Raw genomic sequence first — 20950 nt, forward strand, 5'->3', positions numbered from 1 at the left:
AAGGACATGATACCAAAACTGCAAAACCTGATGCCACTAAAATCAGGATTCAGCACACTATTCGACTTCCAAACTTGCCCCCATCATATCCCAATCAAATCTCAAAGACATTCTTATTCTAAATGGCAACTCTGAACTTAATTTAATCTGCTCATTTCTTCTTATCTTCTATAAAATCATTCTGGGGCTGACATCTGCTCACTTGCAACAATGCAACCTTATCACTAGACGAGTTTTCCAAAGATCCCAGATAACCTTAGGTGGAAAATGAAAATCAGACCCACTTCATATAATAAATGAATAATCCCTTAGTGGGGAACAATGACCTTGCAGAGCTCTCTGTAAGGTCTTCTTGAAGCTTCTTCTTCTCAGATGAGTCACACAGCCATCTTTCCAAGTCCTCATCCAGAGTAGAGTGAGCCCTGCCCAGAGATAAAATGACCAAGTTCAGGTTCAACTTTTACATTTTCTTCTGACTTCATAATGGTTCAACTCATTCACTTTATTGATGAAGTGACTAGTCTAAGTCCATATAATTTTAGAGTTCAAAGAAAACTTAAAGTGTCATAGAGCCTAATGTTTCACCTGGTGTAGGGATCACTTCAACATTATTCCTGGTAAGATGGCCATTACTCTCTGAATACCCCCCATGACAAGTTTCCTCATCAGTAAAATGGTAAAAAAAATAAGGGAGAGAACACCAGATCTGAAGTCAAAAGACCTGGGTTCAAATCTTGACCCCTATTATTTGTGATGCTGGGTAAGTCACTTCTCTCTGAGTTTCAGTTTTCAGTTGGGTCATGAAGAGAATCTTCTAATAAAACAGAGAGCCTAACAAGAGGTTTTGATTATTTTAAAAGAAAAATTTTAAAAAATGGAGAGGGAAGAGAAAAGGAATACATACTAGAGGGAAAAATGAAGAGAAAATTATTTTATACAGTATATAAAAGTAGAAAACCAAAGAAGGAAGGAGGAAGGGCAAACTGGCACCCTTGAAGAAAATAAAGCTGGTTAAAGAAATATGTTTCATTCAAAAGAGAAACAGAAGAGAAAGGCGAGATGTGAGTAAGAAGAATAAGAGAGGAGGCAGGTTAAGGAACAGACTAGTCCTAAGTGGTTGGATCTTAAACAGGGTTTTAAAAAAAAAAAGATAAGGACTTGTGATTGGGTTCAAGGTGAAGGAAAGAGAAGGGCAGGGGAGGAGAAGCAGCCTGAAGCAAACCTCTAATACTGGAGCTGAGCTCGCCACCTCTCTCATCACTTTGCTTTTTTTTTTTCTCATTCACATAGAGAAAGAAAAGTATGAGAACAGGATGAAGGGAAATGCACAGTTAAGAATCATAACTATGGATGTGAATGTAATGAACTCATTCGTAAAACAGAAGAGGATAGTATAATGTATTAGAAAGCAAAATCCAAGAAGAAGTTATTTACAAGAAATGCACTTGATCTCAATTGATAAATGGTCAAAGGATATGAACAGGCAATTTTCAGAGGAAGAAATTAAAGATATCTATAGTCATACGAAAAAATGCTCTAAATCACTATTGATTAGAGAGATGCAAATCAAAACAATTCTGAGGTACCACATCACACCTATCAGATTGGCTAACATGACAGAATAGGAAGATGATAAATGTTGGCAAAGATGTGGGAGAGTTGGAACACTAACACACTGTTGGTGGAGCTGTGACCTGATCCAACCATTCTGGAGAGCAATTTGGAACTATGACCAAAGGGCTACAAAAATGTGCATAGCCTTTGACCCAGCAATATCATTTCTAGGACTGTATCCCCAAGAGATCATAAAAATGGAAAAAGGTCCCACATGTACAAAAATATTTATAGCAGCACTCTATAGTGGCCAAAAACTGGAAATCAAGGGGATGCCCATCAACTAGGGAATGGCTGAATAAACTGTGGTATATGAATGTAATGGAATACTATTGTGCTATAAGAAATGATGAACAGGAAGACTTCAGAGAGGCCTGGGAAGACTTATATGAACTGATGCTGAGCGAAAGGAGCAGAACCAGGAGAATTGTGTACACAGCAACGACTGCAGAGTGTGAGAGTTTTTTCTGGTAGACCTGGAACTTCATAGCAATGCAAGGACTTAAAAAAAATTCCCAGTGGTCTTCTAAAGCAAATTACCTTCCATATCCAGAGAAAGAACTATGGAATTCAATCACAGATTATAGCAGATTGTGTGTGTATGTGTATATGTGTGTGTTTTGCTTTCTTAGATGATTTTTCCCACCCATTTTAATTCTTCAACACAGCATGACTATAGTAAAAATGTATTTAATAGGAATGTATGTGTACAACTGATACAAAATTGTATGTTGTCTCGGGGAGGGAGGGAAAAATAATAATCTAAGTTATATGGTAGTGATTGTAGAACACTGAAAATAAATAAAATTAATTTAAAAAAAAAGACAAACACACTTGAAACAAAGACTGACGCAGAGTTAAGATAAGAGGCTGGAGGAAAATCTAACATTTTTCAGCCAAAGAAATGATTCAATGCCTGATCAAGCTAATGACCAACCAGGATCCAGGAGCATTATGATGATAGAGAGGTGGGATATTACCCACCTCCTGAAAGAAAGTACAGAAGAGATGTGTATCTTTGGACAATGTGAGGATTTGCATTGCTTGACTATACGTATGTAATATAAGAGTCTGGTTTTTCCTTTTATTCAATGGGGAGGAAGAAAGTGGAAGGAAGATAAAAGTTAGTATCATTATTATAGCATAATGATAACTGATAGATGATGCTTCAAAGTTTACAAAGTGCCTTCTATATATATTAACTCATTTTACCCTCCCAACAATACAGTAAGATCAGTACTACAGATGTATAGTATAGTATAGTATAGTATAGTATAGTATAGTATAGTATAGTATAGTATAGTATAGTATAGTATAGTATAGTATAGTATAGACTTAATGATGAAAGATGCTGAGGTTCACGATTATAGCCAGACTTCTCATCCACAGCACAAAAGTAGAAGGCAGTGTTCCTTCTCCATGAGTATGTGCTTTAAGACTGCATTCTGCTATGGAATGTAAGCACAAGTACATTGCAAACAGCCCCAAATGGGGCAGACTGGGCACTGGAGTCAAATCACAGAATGTCAGAACTCATTTAGTCCATCCCCCTCATAATACAGATGGGGAAACTGAAGTTTAGAGAAGTGACTTGACATAATAAGAAAGTCATAGTGTTGAAACCAAGTCCCCTGACTCCCAGTTCAACATTTTTTCCATTATATCCATTATATTTTAAATAATCCTCAAAATAGTCTATACGTTCACTTTTGGCCAGTCAACTAGTACCTTCCATTTATTAACTTCTCATATTTTAATTTGACTTATATTTATTACTACCGGGTATACCTGGGAAAATTATTCCCTTCTCCCTTCATATGGGTAGAGTTGTAGAGAATTCTTTGATTCTGTGAGTTCACTCCCCTTCTGGAACACAGCTTTCCTTTAATCTACCTCTATCCCCACCATATAGGCAAGGAAAGTAAAAGCCGCCAACTTGCTCCCTTAACTACTCCATGGTTATTGGCTCACTTATTATGAGCAATTCCTGGAGAATGTTTTCTGGATCTCTCAATTTGGTTTTATGAAATTTCAGTAACTTAGATCTCCTTTCGAAAAGATGTCATTCAAAAAAGTAAAATTGGCAAGAATTTGATATTTGGTTTCAATATAGTTTCAAACACATAAAACAAGCAACTAAAAATACCATTTAAAGAGAGAAAACTTCTAGATGCTCAGTCAAGAGGGGCTTTCTCTCTTTTTAGGAAGGATAAAAAGCTTGAAGTAGATGAAAGCAGATGAAGAAGTAGGTTTCTACTCTAGAATACAGGGAGAATATTCTTAATCTCACCATGAGCCACCCCAGTACCTGAGGTTGGCAGATTGATGCTCTGTACTGTTTCTTCTATACTAACTATATCCCTAGTGCCTGTACTATCTCCCTTAAGAAATTATAATCTCCTCAAAGGTCTATGTCTTAGGCATTTTTGTTTCTCCCTTAGCTAAGAAGACTAAATCACAGAATCTCAAGAGTTTAAAGGGTCCATGGAGGCAAATTAGTTCTAACCTATACTTAAAAAAGAATCTCTTGTATAGTATACTCAATAAGTGGTAATTCAGCCTCTGAATGTTCCAGTGAGGAATAATATAGTTACTACTCCCCCGCCCTTCTCCTTCCCCCAAGCAACCTTTAGAAAAGTTCTAATTGTCAGGGAATTTTCCCTTAAATCAAGCCAAAATTTACTTCTTTGCAGCTTCCATCTACTGTTTCCAGTTCTGTTCTGTGGATTCTACAAAATAAAATTAAACCTTCCATGTGACAGTTTTTCATTTATTTGAAGACAGAAACTCACATTCCCATTAATTATATTCCAGGCTAAATATCCCTAGTTCCTTCAACCAGTCTAATGACTTCAGGTCTGCTCAGAGTCTTTTGCTTTTACATCCAAGTCCCCAGAAGAATGTCTTCACTCCCCAGCTCCATATTCTTATCTCCCACACTCAGTTCTCAGTCTCCAGCAATCTGACATCATTCAGATGGAAGCTACATTCTCTGAAGCTACCAAGATCTCTCTCTCTCTTTTTTTCTTTTTTGATTCTAGATCTGATTTCAGTGGTGTGGTTTTCTATTTGGAAACACCCTTCACGAATACAGATGAGCAACACTTCCAAACCTACAAGACTTAAGAGTTGCCTGGGATCATCAACAATTTATAGCTAGTTCCCAATTAATGAATTCCCTGAAATGATCCCATTATTCAAATGTGGACTATTTCCACTGGATTGACATGGAACTAATTACCATATTTTACAAAATTATAACTTCAAATACTGTAAATCTTCATACATGCAACAACTTCGAGGAATTCATTATTTGCACTAATCAGGACACACCTGCCCAAGGATATACAACTGATGTCAGAGGCATCTTAAACCTAGGATTTCCTGAATCCAAGGCTAGTCTTCTCTTCACTAAATCCTATTGCCTTTGACTACCAATAGATCTCTTAATGGCTAAGGCCAGTGTCTTTTTTTTTTTTAAGTCCTCATTCTTTGTAACCTCCCTCGAGTATTTGATACCGCTGACCCCATCCTCCTTCACACTCTCTTCTCCCTGGATTTTGGTGATACTGCTCACTTCTGGCTCTCGTACTTCACTGGTATTCCTCATCAGTTCACTTTACTAGATCCTCATCTAGATATTATCTCCAACATGTGGGTATATGCCAAGGTCCTATCCTGGGCTTTCTTCCCTTCCTTCTCTGCACCTTCTCCTGGAAATCTCAAAAGGTTCCCACAGTGTAGCAGGGCCAGCAAAACTTTAACTGCTGTGATGATTTCCCTAATGTCTTGCTTGGTAGTTTACAGGAATGTAAATGAATTAATATTGCTTACTCTAGAAAATACACACATTCATACTTAGCTATATTAATAAGGAAGGTCTTTCTCCCTTGTAAACATCTTTGTGTACATAAGTTTATGCCCCCTCCCCTATGGAATGTGAGTTAGCATTTCACACGTATAATCCAAAGAGAGAAAAAAACCATAAGCACATGCAGGGGGACTTGATTTTTTACATCAGAGAATAATCCTAGACCATTCTCTTGGCATTTTCCAAGTATACCCACATATAAGGAAAATGCTTTTTGCTTTCATCCTTAAAGTCAACTGAGAAGGTTTCCATTCTTTTCCCAAAGATAAATTCCATGAATCTTTATTCATCAGTGTGGGTCCAGAACTGGTACCTCCTCACCCCCGTGTTAGGGAACTTGGAGTGAAAGTGAATAGTGAAACATTCAACCCTCATACTCCTAACCCCCTTCACCAAATTGTTCTAGCCCTACTAGCCTACTTGTGGTTTCCCCTATAAATGACATGCCTTTGCCCATGTCTTTCATGTCTGAAATGCACTCCCTCACCACTTCCATCTCTTTAGAATCCCTAACATCCTTCAAGGCAGAATTCAAGTGCCACCTCTTACAGGAAACCTATCTATCTTGATTTTTCCATTTGCTACTACTTTCCTTTCTCTAACCCCCAAATTACTTTGAATTTACTTTTCTGTATATGTATTGTTTTCCTCTGAATGTAACCTCTGAGGAAAGGGATCATTTTTTATCTTTGTATTTCCAATGCCTTGAACAGGGCCCAGTCCTTAATAAGTGACTGTTAAATGAATTAATGAATCCTTGATGACCTCCTCTGGACACTCTCTAGCTTACTGATATCCTTCATAAAATGTGATGTCCAGGATTTAACACAATAGTACAGATGTGTTCTGGGCAAGGCAGAGTAAAAGGACCATCATTATTTCTCTGACCCTGCTTCTAGACATACCTCTCTTAATGTAGCCTAAGACCATATTAGCTTTCTAGGTCCACTTTGTACAGTCTTCTGTCTCTCTAAAATGCATTGAAAGAAGCCCATCAAGCCACTGTACTATAAGGACAGAATATGTGGTGTGTATGTAGTGACAAGGACACAAGTCCTCTGGAAAGTCCAGTTTCTTCACTAACCTGTCTGTCTCTTCTGTTAGGTACAGGGTTTCTTTGGTCCAAAGTATGCTGCCATCTTCTGCTTTATTTGGAATTAGCTTTTCTTCTAAATGCCTCTGATCTAGAGTTAATTAATAAGATTTACTTAAGCAGAATAGCAAAAGATTTAAGAAGACTATTGGAAGACAGGCTAAAAAGACTGAGTTAGTTCAATCTATTGCATTTAACACATTGCTTTCTAATCCTTCTGTCCCAGGAAGGTATTTCTTATTCTTCAATTCAATTTCTAGAAAATCAAACTGTCCTCTTTAAGCTCATTTTCCTGATGGCCTTTTTAAAAAAAAGATATAGGCAATATCAAAACACTTTGGAAGCATGAGAGTTTTGGATCATGTTCAAAGGGTCTTGCAGAAAAAGCACTTGTCACTCACTCACTTGAGTGTTAGTGATGCTTAATACAGCTGGGGCTGCCTCATGCTTTGGCATCTCCTTCTTGAATGTTCCAGGCTGCAAACTCAACTCATTCAAGAAGATGAAGAGCATGTTGCAGAACCCCTTCAGGTATCAATAGTGGCATCAGCCCATGGGGCAAAGACAGCTTTATATTTTAAATACTGATTCTTGAAGTTGTCCTAAGACAACGAAAGACAATGGGGACTGGGAAGGCATTTCAATTTTACTCTCGGTCCCAAGGACACAAAGACCTCTCATACGGTTCACTGATTTTTTGAGAACATAATTTAAGTTCTGGTGACCTTTTAGGGCACAGTTAGTGCAGATGCAATGAGGTCTGATCAGATCACATTTGTGCAGGGCAAGTCTACCCACTGGAACTTCTCTCTCTCAGACTTTTCCAGAGAACATATCATGTGCTATTTGTTCTTAGACTAAAATACTATGAAAACCATGCTGTCTCTCAGTCAAAGGCCAGATTTCTAAGTAGACAGAGTTGGCAGCCCCATCCACAGTGGGACTTTGGGGAAGGTTTCTTTGATCACTCTCCTCAAAATCTCTTCTACAAGTTCAACCATAGTCAAGTAGAAAAGAGAAAAGACTGAAAATACAAATGCCTTTGGGAGAGGGAACACCTTGACTTAAGTTCATACTAAAGTAAAATGACTGAGATTGACTCCTTTCCTGAGAGTATACTTTGACATGGCAGAACTAATGTATCTGAAAGATGGGGGTGGGACAAAGAGAAGAGAACAAAGAAGCTAAGAATTTCAAAAATAAATTTCATGATCACACTTTAGTTTAGGCCACCTTGACTTCACCTGTGAGAGGGCTCCATTGTATAGACTTTTAAAACAGGATCACCATATTGTAGAAAGGTCTTCAGGACAATCCACTTACCATTTAATGTCAGATCACAGTAACTCGACCGGTTCTCATCAAACATTGAGGAAGAAGCACTTTGTTGCTTCAAGTGCTCTGTCAAAACATAAAAGCAAGAAGATTCAAGGCAGTCTGCCTCTCTGTGGCTGTTGTACTACTTTCTAGAAGACCAGGCCCTGAGGAGAGATTCTCTAACCAATCCATTCCACACAGCATCATCTCAAGACAAGTGTGGCCTTCTCTTACCCTAATACATTCCTCATCTTTTCACCTCTGGGTTCTCAGGGGAATGGATTTTCAATTCCTAAATAACTGATTTCTAGACCACTAACTTAATTTGATATGTTACTTCTCATTCAGAAATTTGACACAATTAGTTACTGTAATGGTGAAGTGAATGAAGTAGGGCATCTGTATAGTGATTGCGATTACAGATGCACTATGAGAAATGAATGGAGTACAGGCTAACCCTGCAGGGGAGTCACCATGTGGCATACATAACTAGACCTAGTTCATGAAAAAAATGCCCATCTACCATGAGGTAAAGCCCCCAAAGAGCAAGAAGATCTCCGAGTATATGCTATGATCCAAGACCAAGGAAGAAACTTCACTATCTATATGATCAGTCTTATCAACTATATTTCTGTCCAACTCCTCACACCACTCTATCAACAGCAGCCTTTTCAAACAAAAAGTGGTCTAGACAGAGTCTGCAAGGATGTTATAATTGGAAATATGAATCTTACTATATCTGGTGCTGCCACTTCAGGGCTCAACAATTGTAATATGTGTAGGAAGGACTGTACAGCTGAGCTACAGGGGTGTGAAGGCATCAGTAAGCTCTTTCCCCTGCTGAAGAGGGGGTCTGACTAACAGTCCCACACCATACTCTAGATTCCATTTCCCTTACCTATTTCATCAAGGAATTCCTGGGAAGGTGGAGGTAGTTCATCAGTACATTCTGGTGAAGGAGAATCTCCTATCTCTTAAAGATTAAAAAGAAAGGGAAAGGGGAAAGAGTGATTAATTTAATCTGCTGGTCTGAACAGAGAATGAAGAGTCAAGCTGAAATGATATTCCTATAGGCACTAATCCTTCAAAGACTGGCAGACCTATACTCTATATTCTCCCTCACAATGAATGACCCAACAATGAAATCACGAACAATAGAAAAAGAGTTTCTTTCTCAAGATAGCCTAGCTGAGGCTCAGATAGACCAGGTGGGAGTGGTTATTATACTCCAGAGCAGATACTTTTGCATTGTCAGGGTGTAGTAAAAAGAGTAACAAATGAGAGCCAAGAAACCTGGGTTCTAATCCAGTCTCAACACTTAAATTTTATTGTCTGTGTGATCAAAGCAAAGTAATTTAACCTCCCAAATCCTCACTGTACTCATCAATAAAATGGGGATAATAATACATTCATGATTTAACTTACAGGATTGTCATGAGGAAGGACTTTGTGTTGGGGTTGTGTTTATACAAGTAGTGGGAGGGCCTAGGTCTATTACTTCTTGTAGGAAACTCCTACTAATGCAGATTAGCACTTCCTCTGCAACTTTAAGAGTCACTGGACATTGAAAGGTTAAATGTTGTGGAGGAAATGGACAAAACCTGGATGCTGGGAACTTAGGGAAAAAAATCTTCCAAGAAATAGTAGCCCTGGAGGTCAAAGAACAGTGGCCTGTAGGGCTACATAAGGCAAACTGATTCCATCCTTCATTATCTTAGGCCTCAACCTGGCAAGAGGGTTTGATGAAACTGACTACTGGGAAACACTCATACCCCAATAAATCTGATCTTGGGCAACCTCAAATTTCAGAGTTCTCCCTCTCTTTACCTCCAGTTATCTGACATCTTGTCCTTTTTACTCAGCCTCCCACATAAAGGAAAGCAGTCTCACCTGAAAGCCTGCTTTTGTTGTCTGTCCTAGGGCTGTTAAAATCCTCTATGTGCTTGTATCTCCCTCTGCTCTGCTATCCGCCTGGCAACTGCCCTTCAAATGATGATAATTAACCTTTTTTATCATCTAGTCTTGCCTCTTGATTTATCGACCTCCAGTCCAACAGACCTGGGTAGGAGAAAGTCCTCTGCAGGAGGATCTCAGGATCTCTGGGCTGAGGAACTCTGCTTAGTGTTACCTAGCCAGTATATGTCAGAGGAAGGGCCTTAATCCAGGTCTTTCTGGCTCTGATGTTAGCTCTTTTCACTACATAAACTGCTTCTACAGAAATATGAGTTATTGAAATTTACATGAAGAGTCTTAAAAGAGTGAAACACTGATTATGTGGGAAGAAAGTTCTGTTGTCCACATTCCTAGGTGATAAGCATTGTGACCTAGTATGGACAGGTGAGAGGTCAGAAACTAATGCGCAGGCCCAAGGAGCTGTGTGAGGAAGGGCCTATCAGAGAGGAGAACATGGAGTCACATGGCCAGGGGACAGTATCACAGGACATCCAAAGTTAGCAAAACAGTATAAGAAGCCCCATTTTTCTGCATGTGTTGTAGCCATCCTGTAACCTTACTGGGGAAGCTACCTGTCCATTCAGGGGGAATGGACGTAAAGATTAATAAAAGCTTTCCTGATTTCACAACAGTTATTGTTCTTTGTTTAAGGTGAGCATGTTTCTCACTGTTGGCAGCTTGTTAGATGGGCTCACTTCTAACAGATTATAATTTTAGTGTGATCCTTCTTTAATTTAGTTGCTCAAGAACTTGTATTATTTTTAGGAAGAAGGATCTATTTCCAAAGGAATATTACAGAAGAACTAAACAGAGATGAAGAAACTGAGGCTGAGAGAAGCGAAATGACCTACTCAGGAATACAGAGTGACTATGAGAGATGGGCTAGAAAGAAGATTCTCCTGACTCAGAGTCCAGCACTCTATAAAATACACAAAACTGCCTCTTCACAGAAGTGGAAGGCACAAAACAAGGGAAGAATCTGAATAGTGCTTACTTGAAGTCACAAGAAGAAATAAAACATAAGATGCATACTCATTCAAAACTGGCAAAAATAAAGGAAGTCCATGGATTCTACTTTTCTCTAGGGTCTAACTCATTCCTTTGTAGTAAAATATATGTCTGTAATCATTCAGGTCACTGGGGGTAACAATAATGCTGTAAAATCCTGCAACTATGGATGACTTGTAGTGATTCTAGAAATTATATTGAATTATACGACCCAATCAAAAGATAGAGAATATAAGTAAATTACATTTATTAAATTTATTTAATTTATTAAATTACATAAATTAATGTCTCAACCATATTGAGTCATATGAATAAAATATTTTCTGCTCTTTTCCTCCCTTTTTTAATCTATTTTTTAATCTATTAATCTAATCTATTTTCTCCCTTTTTTAATCTATTTAATCTATTTGAGGAAGATTTTGTTTACAAGAAACATATCACAGATAATGCCAGTCAGTGACATGTTTAATATCTGAGGCCCTAGGAAAAACCTTCGAAAATATGCTAGCCTTCTCACAGATGGTACTTTAATTTCCCTTTTCATGCCTTTAAACTGGTTATTCTAGGTGCCTAGAGAGTTCATTTTTCCTCTTCATCACTGTTCTTAGAATCTCTGGAGTTCTTTAAGACTCAGATCTAATGTCACCTTCAGCAGCAGAACTTTCTCAGTAATCTCACTCCAACCCACTCAGATGCTAGTCTCTTCTCCTATAAGATTACTCTTCTTCTACTCTATACATATATGGTATGTACCTATTAATGTATAGATCATCTCTCTATTAGAATAAAAGTTCCTTGAGGTAAAAAAAGAAAAAGAAATATGAGTTATTGTTGTCATTCCCTCCTTGAGGATGTTCCTCATACACCCAGGTTCTAGGTGCCTCTCCCTCCTGGAAATTCACTCTCAGGGGTTTCAGGGAAAGAGAAAGGAATGTTTGCTTTGAAATTAAGGTTGGATCTGAGGTCAGGACGCTAGAGAAGTAGACTAGCATAAATTGACAAGGGCATCAGCAAGGACTAGCAAATACTTAACAGGTCATTTTTCTATGGGGCAATTCCAATTAAAGCTGACTCACAACAATAATAAAAAAAATCTCTAAAGGTCACAAAAGCCTCATTCTTTCCAGTAAACTTCTAAGCAGCTTTACCAAATACTCTAATCTTTTAAAGCAGAATATTGTTCTAAAGGACATGCAATATGAGAACTCAGTATTCTTTAATACTTTGTCTTGCATTTGTCAGTCAACTAGCATGTGCCAGGCACTGCGCTAGGCATTTCAAGTTTCAGCATAATACCTTTCTGTGGTCTGCTTTGCTGAGTATCAGGAAGTTTCCTAGATTCAGCTTTGGCCTTGGTGATGGAAGAACCAGGTCCACTGAATGTGGACAAACTACTCTGTAAATGATCAAAGAAATACAGCATTGGCTTCATGCATACTAAGCTAAATAAAGTAAAATAAAATAAATAAACTCATGTAGGACACTTCTGAGATTTAACTCATATTACCAGAAGTTTAATAGGATAACCTGGAAGCAGACCAGTCTATCCTTTGTCTCAAAAAGTAGCCTTCTCAATGCCAAAGGACCAGGGACGCATTGGTGACAACACAGTCAATACTGTCCTATCATGTCTGGTTTCCCATAGCGGTGAGTCCCCACAACTCTTATCAAGTACATAAGGATAGTTTTGCCATCTAGCATTTTTAACTTGGCAAGTGCTATCCTTCCTATTTAAATGTAAATAGACACATATTTCTGGTTAAAGAATGAAAGTATGCATACGCATCTATATACAATGAAACTGCCAAATTGAGGTCCCAGTTTCCCTAACAATAGAATATTTGTGAAGTTCCTTCCTCTCCTAATCTAGGTCAATACTCATATATAGACTCTAGGGAAAGTTGCTCCCAACCAAGGAGCAGCCTCCCAGTCAGTTCCTTTGATGAGGGAAAAAATCCATTTGGAAGACAAAGAAAAACATAACATACTCTGAATGGTGTTCCCTCCCCACCCCACTACCCCAAGTGCCTATCCCTATTTTCCCCAAAATTCTAAACTACTGGGAAGATCTCTTACTGGTTCCAAATTATACACAGAACTGATCTCAGGCTGAATGGAACAGCTTTTGATTGCATCCCAGTTCCTAGGGCTAACAGATTTTCAAATGGTTGAGAGAGAAGAAAGATGAATAGTCTCATTCCAGGCTTGCCATGTCATCTAGCCAGTCCCTACTCTAAAATTACTAGGAACAAGAAACCTGAAGCATGACTATAAGCATCTGAGAAGAGGATAATTTTTTATATAGAAAGGGAAAGTTGGTGAGCTTATCTTTGGTGCTAGCACTCTTTCTGAGGTGCTTAGAAGGTACCCTCTGTAGTTCTGCCACTTTATCATTGGTACTGCAACCCCAAAAACCATCTGGGAGTTGACAATTCCTGCAAGACCAACCAAGGGCTTCTGAGCTGCCTAGATAGCTGGTGGAGGAGAACTCAAGTACTAGAGGAACCAAAGCACTCCTGTAGTATCTCCAGCCCTCCCTGAACCTTTGCTACCTGCAAAGAATATCCTTTAACAAGCCTCATTAGGATATGTAAGTTTGATGTCTGCAGTTTATTTCTTTCCTTTTTGTGTATGATGGTTAATTAACCACAAAATCAGTCATTTAGAGAAAGAATGACTGTAAATGTGGGCAGATAGAAGAACTGGATCAATTTCTCTTTTCAGTTCTTTACTATGGACCCCCAAAATAACCCTACCTAATATGGTTTAATAAAATAAGGAATCAATGCTGATTTCTGGAACAATACAGAAATAAATACCCAGTGAAGAAACATGACAAAAGAATGCTTAAACTACCAAGTATAAAGTATATGGCCTATAATTTAATTGGGAGATATGGAAGAATAAGATATGAACTCTGCCTTCAAAGAACTCATAATTTATTGAGGGAGACCCAACTAGAACACATGAATTAGCAGTAAATGACAGAAGTCTATATGACTGTAGCCAATCACCATTTGTGGTTTGTCTTCTGTCTCACATGGTGAGGCAATCTAGCCCCTCTAGCTGTACAAGGCACTCCATTCCATTCTGTCTCTTCCAACAGACTGGCCACTCTGTTATCCCCATTCTTTCACTTATTATCAATCTCTCCCTGTCTACTGGCTCATTTGATAATGTCACAAACATGCCCATCCTTCCCCCCTCCTCAAAAAACTCTCACTCAACCCCTGAATCCCTACTATTACATCTCTTCTTTGCAGCTAAACTCCTTAAAGAGGCTGTCTACAATAGTTGCCTCTGCTATCTTTACTCACTCTCTTCTTAACCCCTTGAAATTTGGTTTCCAACAGAAACTGCTCTCTCCAAAGTAACTAATGATCTTTCAGTTGCCAGCCAAATCCAATGGCTTTTGTTTAGTCCTCATTCTCCATGACCTCTTTGCAGTCTTTGACATTGTTGATCACTTTCTCCTCCTTAATATTCTCTTCTCTCTAGGTTTTTGGGACACCCCAGTCTCCTGCTTTTTCTCTTATCTATGTGACCACTCCTTTTCTCTGTCCTAGGCTGGACTCTCTTCCAGAGCATACCCTCTAACCACAGGTTTCCCTCAGGGTTTGATTCTGGGCCCTCTTCCCTCTCCCCTCTATATTACTTCACTTGGTGATTCATTAGCTCCCATAAACTTAATGACCATCTTTGCACTGAGGATTCTCAAAATCTAACCTGCCTCAAACTCTCCGCTGACCTCCAAACCCACATCTCTAGTCCAAAAGATATCTGGTAGACATTATAAATTTATCAAGTCTAAAATCAAACCCATTAGCATCTCCCCAAATCCTTCCCTATTGCTCCCTTCACAGTTATTGTACAGCCCCTCAGGCTCACACCCTAGAACTCATCCTGGGATTCTTTACTATCTCACACCCTCCACCCACACACCCAGATCCAAGGCCTGTTGATTTCACCTTTGTAAAATCTTGAGTATACACTCCCTTCTAGCCACTGCCACTACCACCAGTCTAGTGAAGCCTCACTCTCATCACCTCACAACTGGATTACTGCAATAGCTTAGTGGGTTTGCCTGCTTCAAGTGCCTTCCTACTCAAATCCATCCTCTAGTCACTAAAGTGATTTTCCTAAAGCACATATGTGAATATGTCATGCACACCTTCCCCTACCCCACAATAAACTCTAGTGGTTCTCTATTGCCTCCAGAAGCAAAAACAAAATGCCCTTCATAACCTAGCCCCCTCCTTACCTTTCCAGTGTCCTTGTTTCCAGTCTACTTTATTCCCAGAAATATACTCCTATGCAGTGACATTGGTCTTTCAGCTATTTCATGAACAAGATAATTCATCTATTGGCTTTGGTGTTTTCTCTTGCCAATTCTTATGCCTAGAACATGCTCCCTCTTCATTTATGCCTAATGGCTTTCCTGGCTTTCTTTATGCCCCAAGTAAAATACCATCTTCTATAGGAAAGACTTCTTAATTCTAGTGCCTTCCCTCAGTTAGCTATTTCTTATTTATCCTGTATATGGTTTGCTTTGTGTATATTTGTTTGCACATTGTCTCCCCCGTTAGAGTGTGAGTTCTATGAGGGCAAAGATTGTTTTTTGCCTTTTTTTATATCCCCAGAGCTTAGCACAGTGCCTGGTACATAGTAGGCACCTAATAAATGTACACTTATTGACAGACCTTTCTAACTAACTTGCAGCTGAAACTTTGGGTATGTCATCTTCCAGGAGAATGTGAGTAAGGCCTGTCTTCCTCTTCTATTAGTATTCCCAGCACTTAGGACACTGCTCTGCAGAGTATTTAATAAATGCTTCATTCATTCATTTCCCTGAGGAAGAATGACTGGCAGATAATTGCTTTATTAATGTTAATTTTACTTAAAGGCAGGATTTCTAATCCCTAATAGGAAAAAAAGCAGGAACCAGGTTTGACTTTGGCATAAGAATGTACAATAAATACACACTCTTCCTACTTACATGGTCTGTCCATCCAAAGGAAGGCATTTCAGAGGGGAAGGAGAAGGAATCAGTTCTCCTGCCCTTTTTATTGCTGGCTCTCGTGAATACATTTGATATTGTCCTAATGGACTTCTGACTGTCCCAGCAAGAGGTCTCCCCTGCTACTGAAAAGGAATCATAAGAGTTAACAGAAGATCTTCTCACAGGAGGTTATGATGGATCTAGAACCCTGGCTAGGGGTTGTTTTTTTTTTTTAAATTAAATATACCAGATAGTTTCCATTTTGTTCGGTATTCAGATCCATTAAGTGTCTAGTCTGAGCCTAAATAACACATTTTAAAACAAGAATCAAGGACTAAGGCCATCAGACTAAAGGAAAATCATCTGATGTATGCTATGCTAAAAATGCAATATTTAGCAAATATTAAAAAGCATCTAACCCTAAATGTTCCTAAATGCAATAACATCACCTTTTGCAAACTATGAAAAAACCTGACATTTTCTCATCACACCAGGCAGGTCTCTATAACTGCATTTGTAAAACTTGCACTGGAAGCTTCATGATCTACTTCCCTCCCCAGAACACATATTTTTTTTATTTACTATAATCATCTCTGCATGCTTTGGCCCAAATGAATACTCAAACATCAGAAACAAGATAGCAACTGAGCTCACTGGCCAGGTATGGTTAACTCTTGACTTTCCATGGGTGAAATGTCTTGTAGTTACCTGGACTGAGTGGAGTGCTGACACTGGTTGGTCCATGGCTTGTTCTAGGTGTTTTGCAGGGGATTTCCTTACAAGGGCTTCCTTGTTCCCATGAAATACTGGACAATTCCTGAATATCTGTCAATGATCTAAAGAATTGAAAAGGAAACAATGAATTAGGAAAGGCTATTAAAAAAAATAATAACAAATCATCAAAAAACTCCTATGATTTTTCTGGAAATTTGAAAGTACATTCATTTACTTATTTATGATACTCTTCACAGTATCATTTTCATCATATTAAAAAGGACCCTCCTCCTAACACTTTCTGATATAATTCCCTAAAGGTGATAGATTCACTATCATATGGTCCAACATCACTTGTAGATAACTAATTCTTTTTTGATTATGTCCTTATGATAATTATTATAACACACATATGAAGATTTATGATTATGGATTACTTTCATTACAAAAACCCTAAGCAGTATGTAGTGTAAACATTATATCCCCATTTCACAGAGAAGAACAATGAGGCACACAAATAGCTAGAAGACATCTGAGCAGAAATTAGGAACTCAGGTTTTCTGGTTCCAATCTCAGAATTCTATTTTACCAGTTGTCAAGGATAATCACAAGAGTAATCACTTGTTCAATAATGCTTCTTAAGCTTAGAAGAGTGGAGTACTTCCCTCTTGTACAGAGGGCTGAACCTTGGGCTTTTGAGTTCCTTCTTCACTTTCTTCTGCAGCCTGGCAGAGTTTGAACCCCCCTCCTTTCCAGCCTGCTTTGTATGCTGTCTTCCCCCATTAGATTGTTTGCTCCTTGAAGGCAGGTATTTTCTCTCATTTGTATTCTCAGCCCTTAGCACAGTGCCTAGTACACAGCAGGTGCTCAATGTAAGTTTATTGAATTACTGAGCTGAGTAATGTTGTTATAACTATTTTAGAGAAAGGAAAATGAAGCTCAAAGAAGTTTAAGTGACTTGAGTGTGGTCAAGCAGATAGGTATATAGGACACTTTATAAAACCTTGAGTTATCAAAATACCACAATCTGTTGAAGAAGTAGCTTAGAATCAGAGAAATTCTAGCACTAAAAATGATCTCCACAAATAAAAACAACTACCTTCCATCACTATCGAGGTCTTCACACCAAAAATAGATTTTACTAAAAATCTTTTCCTACAATTACGCCACACTAAGTTCTTATCTGATCAAAAGTCTTTGAAGTCTTTTTGTCTGTTATATACAGGATAAAGTCACTTAGACAACTGAAGAATGTACATGTGAGAATGCATGAAGTAATTATGTGGCAGTAGAGGCTCCAACTTTCTAAGTGAATAATTGTAAAAATGACTTGCACGAGTGTGATCATGATTCAATGTTTTTTCTTTTCTTAATTTTTATAGACTGCTTTTATTTTTAATATTACCTGTATTTCCCAATGTGTCCTCCCTCCCCTCCCAAAAAGCCATCCTTTACAAACAAAGAATAAAAAAAAGGAAAAAGAAGTTCCATATTATATGCAGTTTGATATTACTGATAATGTTTAATATAAAATTTTGGAATAATCTCTTTGTTCTCTCTGAAGCAAACTCAGAGAACGCCTCTTCCTATGTCAGCAAAAGCCAACCAAGGCTGACTCTACATTCCTTAGGAGACCTTTAACCTAAGACACTATATCTTATTATCTATAGACATATACTATGTTTGTTATGGCATATTAGTGGTAAAGAAAATATAGACATCTTAGGTCGTAATTTCAATTGAAACTTTGTTTACCCTTTCCTGTGTCAGCTATTTCGAGTACCTGTTTAGGACAGGAAGCCTGGTGAGATTTTCTTATTGTATGTCACAGAGACATATGTTTATACAGCCTGGAATCGCAAGGCCCAACCGACATTACTTTGTTAATTGTCTTGTCTTACTGAATTTATGATTTGTTCAACTAGGAGAGTTCCTTTCTCACGGCAAAATGTATATAAGCCAGAAGATTTCTGCACTGAGTAGCCAGAACATTTCTGGCTCCATAATGCATTATGTTACCGTTTTCTTTAATAGGGAATTGATTAATTAATTAATTAAATCATAAAATGTATGCATTTAGCCTGTTGCCTTTTCTTTAACAAAGTTTTCAGGTCAACATTACATACAATGTTTCATAGTGATGGGATTTAATGGTTTTGAGACCATCTTAAGGCTTGACCCTTTATGTTCATATGTTAGAGAACATGGGTTGGAATTAACTATAAAATATTCTCATCTTAATCAAGAATTGAGACTAGTCTCTCTATGGAAAAAAAGTACTCTAACATACATATCCTTTTCTTTCAATTCTTTTAAGAATTCTTTTAATGTTTCTTCTTTTTCTCCAAGACTGAGGAGAAAAGATTACTTGAATTAAATTAAAATTAAATTAAATTAAAAAGCATTAAATTCACTAAATCAAAAGTACTTGGATTTTTTCAGGTTGATCTATCAAAATACAAGATCTCAGAGCATCTTAGTAGTTGTCTATTCCAAATTGTACAAGAATCACCATGTGACACACTAGGCAAGGGGTCAGCTAGTCTTTCCTTGAAGACTTCAGTGAGGGGAAATCTACTGCCTCTTGAGATAACCAATCCCACTTGGATACAATTATAATTGTTAGAAAATTTTTCCTTATATTGAGCCTAACTTTGCCTTTCTGTAACTTCCACCCCTGTTCCTGGTTCTGCTCTCTGGAATTAGACAGAACAAGTCTAATCACCCTTCCATGTGGCAGTCCTTCCAAATCTTGATGACAGCTCCTATTCCTTTTGTTTTCCCCTCAATGGCCTCACTTCTTCCTTAGTTCAGGACATTACACTCGCAGCCTAAGATCACATTAGCTTTTTTTGAATGCCATATCATACTTGTAAAGTTGAGTTTTTAAAACCAAATGTAAGACTCTCCATTTATCCCTAATAAATTTCATCTAATTCTCTATGAAGCCATCATACTAATCTGTGTCGATCCTTCTGGGTCCTAACTTTGTCACCCAAAGCGTTCCTTGTCCCTCCTGGTCCTGTTGGCTCTGGAGAAGAGATGATGCTATAGGAACATGATAGTATGTGAGGGCCATCACGTGGAGAGGGGAATCAAACGTGCTCTGCTTGAGCCAAATAAGAAGCAAAGGGAGGAAGGTGCAAAGTGGTCAATCAAGGCTTGATATCGAGACACACTTCTCAACAATAAGGCTATCCAAAAGTGGAATGGACTGCCTGGAGAGGTGATGGGTCCAAGCAGAGGCTGGAGTATGTGAATATGCTACTGGAGGGAGAGGAGGGCAATCCTCACTTATAGGGTAGACTTCCAAATTCTATGATTCTGACCTGAATGTCCTCTATACCTGTATTTGTCCAAGTCATTAAGAGAAAGTGAGTTTCCCTATGATGTGAATTTCTCTAAAATACAGTTCATCAAATCCCAACCCATTAATACCTTCTCATCTTTTACTGAGCTACCCGTCCTCTTCATTTCTTTTCCCTTCTGACCTGTACAGACATCCATATAGAGGTAGTTAGGTGGCAAGCGGACAGAGTTTGAATCTGGACTCACTTATTAGTGGTATGTCCCTAGGAAAATAAGTCCCTTTATCTGTCTGCCTTGGTTTACTCATCTGCAAAATGGAGATAATAAATAATAGTACCTACCTCCTAGTGTTATTGAGCATAAAAAAAAGTATTTGTAAATCACTTTGCAAACTTTACAGTGCCTTATAAATGTTAGTCATGATAATGATGAGAAAGAAGATATATCCCCTAGGGTTTAGGGTTCAGCCTGTGCTCATGTATGGGGCATAGTGACTGGTAACACTTTCCACACTAGGCACCATAGCCAGAAATCAGTCTATTTCCTAATAATGCATAGTAACTTCCCTTAACATCCAAGGTGAAAGATATCCACAAGCAGAGACAGTAGTAACTAAGACTCCAGAATTGCTAAGGGATTTGCTGACTGTCTGCTCCTTTTTCCTCTGCTCTTCAGGTTGAAAAGCGCCTCTGTTTTAAAGAGGGGGAACACCAAGAATAGATTACTCAACACTCCTTTCCATTCTTATGTGCACAGTATCTAATGGGATGATTGAAATGATATCACTCAGAGGTGGAGACTATACAGGTCTTACAAGTAAGCAGAGTAGACAGTCAATTCTATGAAGGGTGAATTGAGGAACCTTGAACAAAAGCTTACTGAAAAATCTCCCCTTGGCCTGCCTCAGAGGCTGAAATGGTCACCCTCAGGCCTTCATTACTTCTTGGTTAAACTCCTTCACCAGTCACTTGACTGATTTCTGTCTCCTGTCATCACCTACACTCCTTCTAATTTTTCCTATAAACTTCTATCAGAATTCTTTTCTTAAAGTAGGAAGCAGCTCTTAGGCCAG

General features: G+C 38.3%; 1 protein-coding gene across 5 annotated transcripts in view; it reads right to left on the reverse strand.

The window, feature by feature from the left end:
• The window catches only part of TEX14 (testis expressed 14, intercellular bridge forming factor), a 143717-nt gene that overhangs the window by 4319 nt on the left and 118448 nt on the right, over window positions 1–20950 (reverse strand). For 3 of the 5 annotated variants that reach the window (XM_072646845.1, XM_072646847.1, XM_072646848.1), the window contains exons 22-28: window positions 16564–16691; window positions 15853–15998; window positions 12153–12252; window positions 8794–8868; window positions 7902–7979; window positions 6570–6669; window positions 327–422 (exon numbers count right to left, since the gene is read on the reverse strand). In XM_072646845.1, coding sequence (XP_072502946.1) covers window positions 327–422; window positions 6570–6669; window positions 7902–7979; window positions 8794–8868; window positions 12153–12252; window positions 15853–15998; window positions 16564–16691 — 723 coding nt within the window. The remainder of the gene's footprint in view (window positions 1–326; window positions 423–6569; window positions 6670–7901; window positions 7980–8793; window positions 8869–12152; window positions 12253–15852; window positions 15999–16563; window positions 16692–20950) is intronic. The other 2 variants (XM_072646846.1, XR_011975288.1) reach the window with 2 other exon arrangements.

This window comes from Notamacropus eugenii, chromosome 2, assembly GCF_028372415.1.
Source record: "Notamacropus eugenii isolate mMacEug1 chromosome 2, mMacEug1.pri_v2, whole genome shotgun sequence".
Taxonomy (NCBI): Eukaryota; Metazoa; Chordata; class Mammalia; order Diprotodontia; family Macropodidae; genus Notamacropus; species Notamacropus eugenii.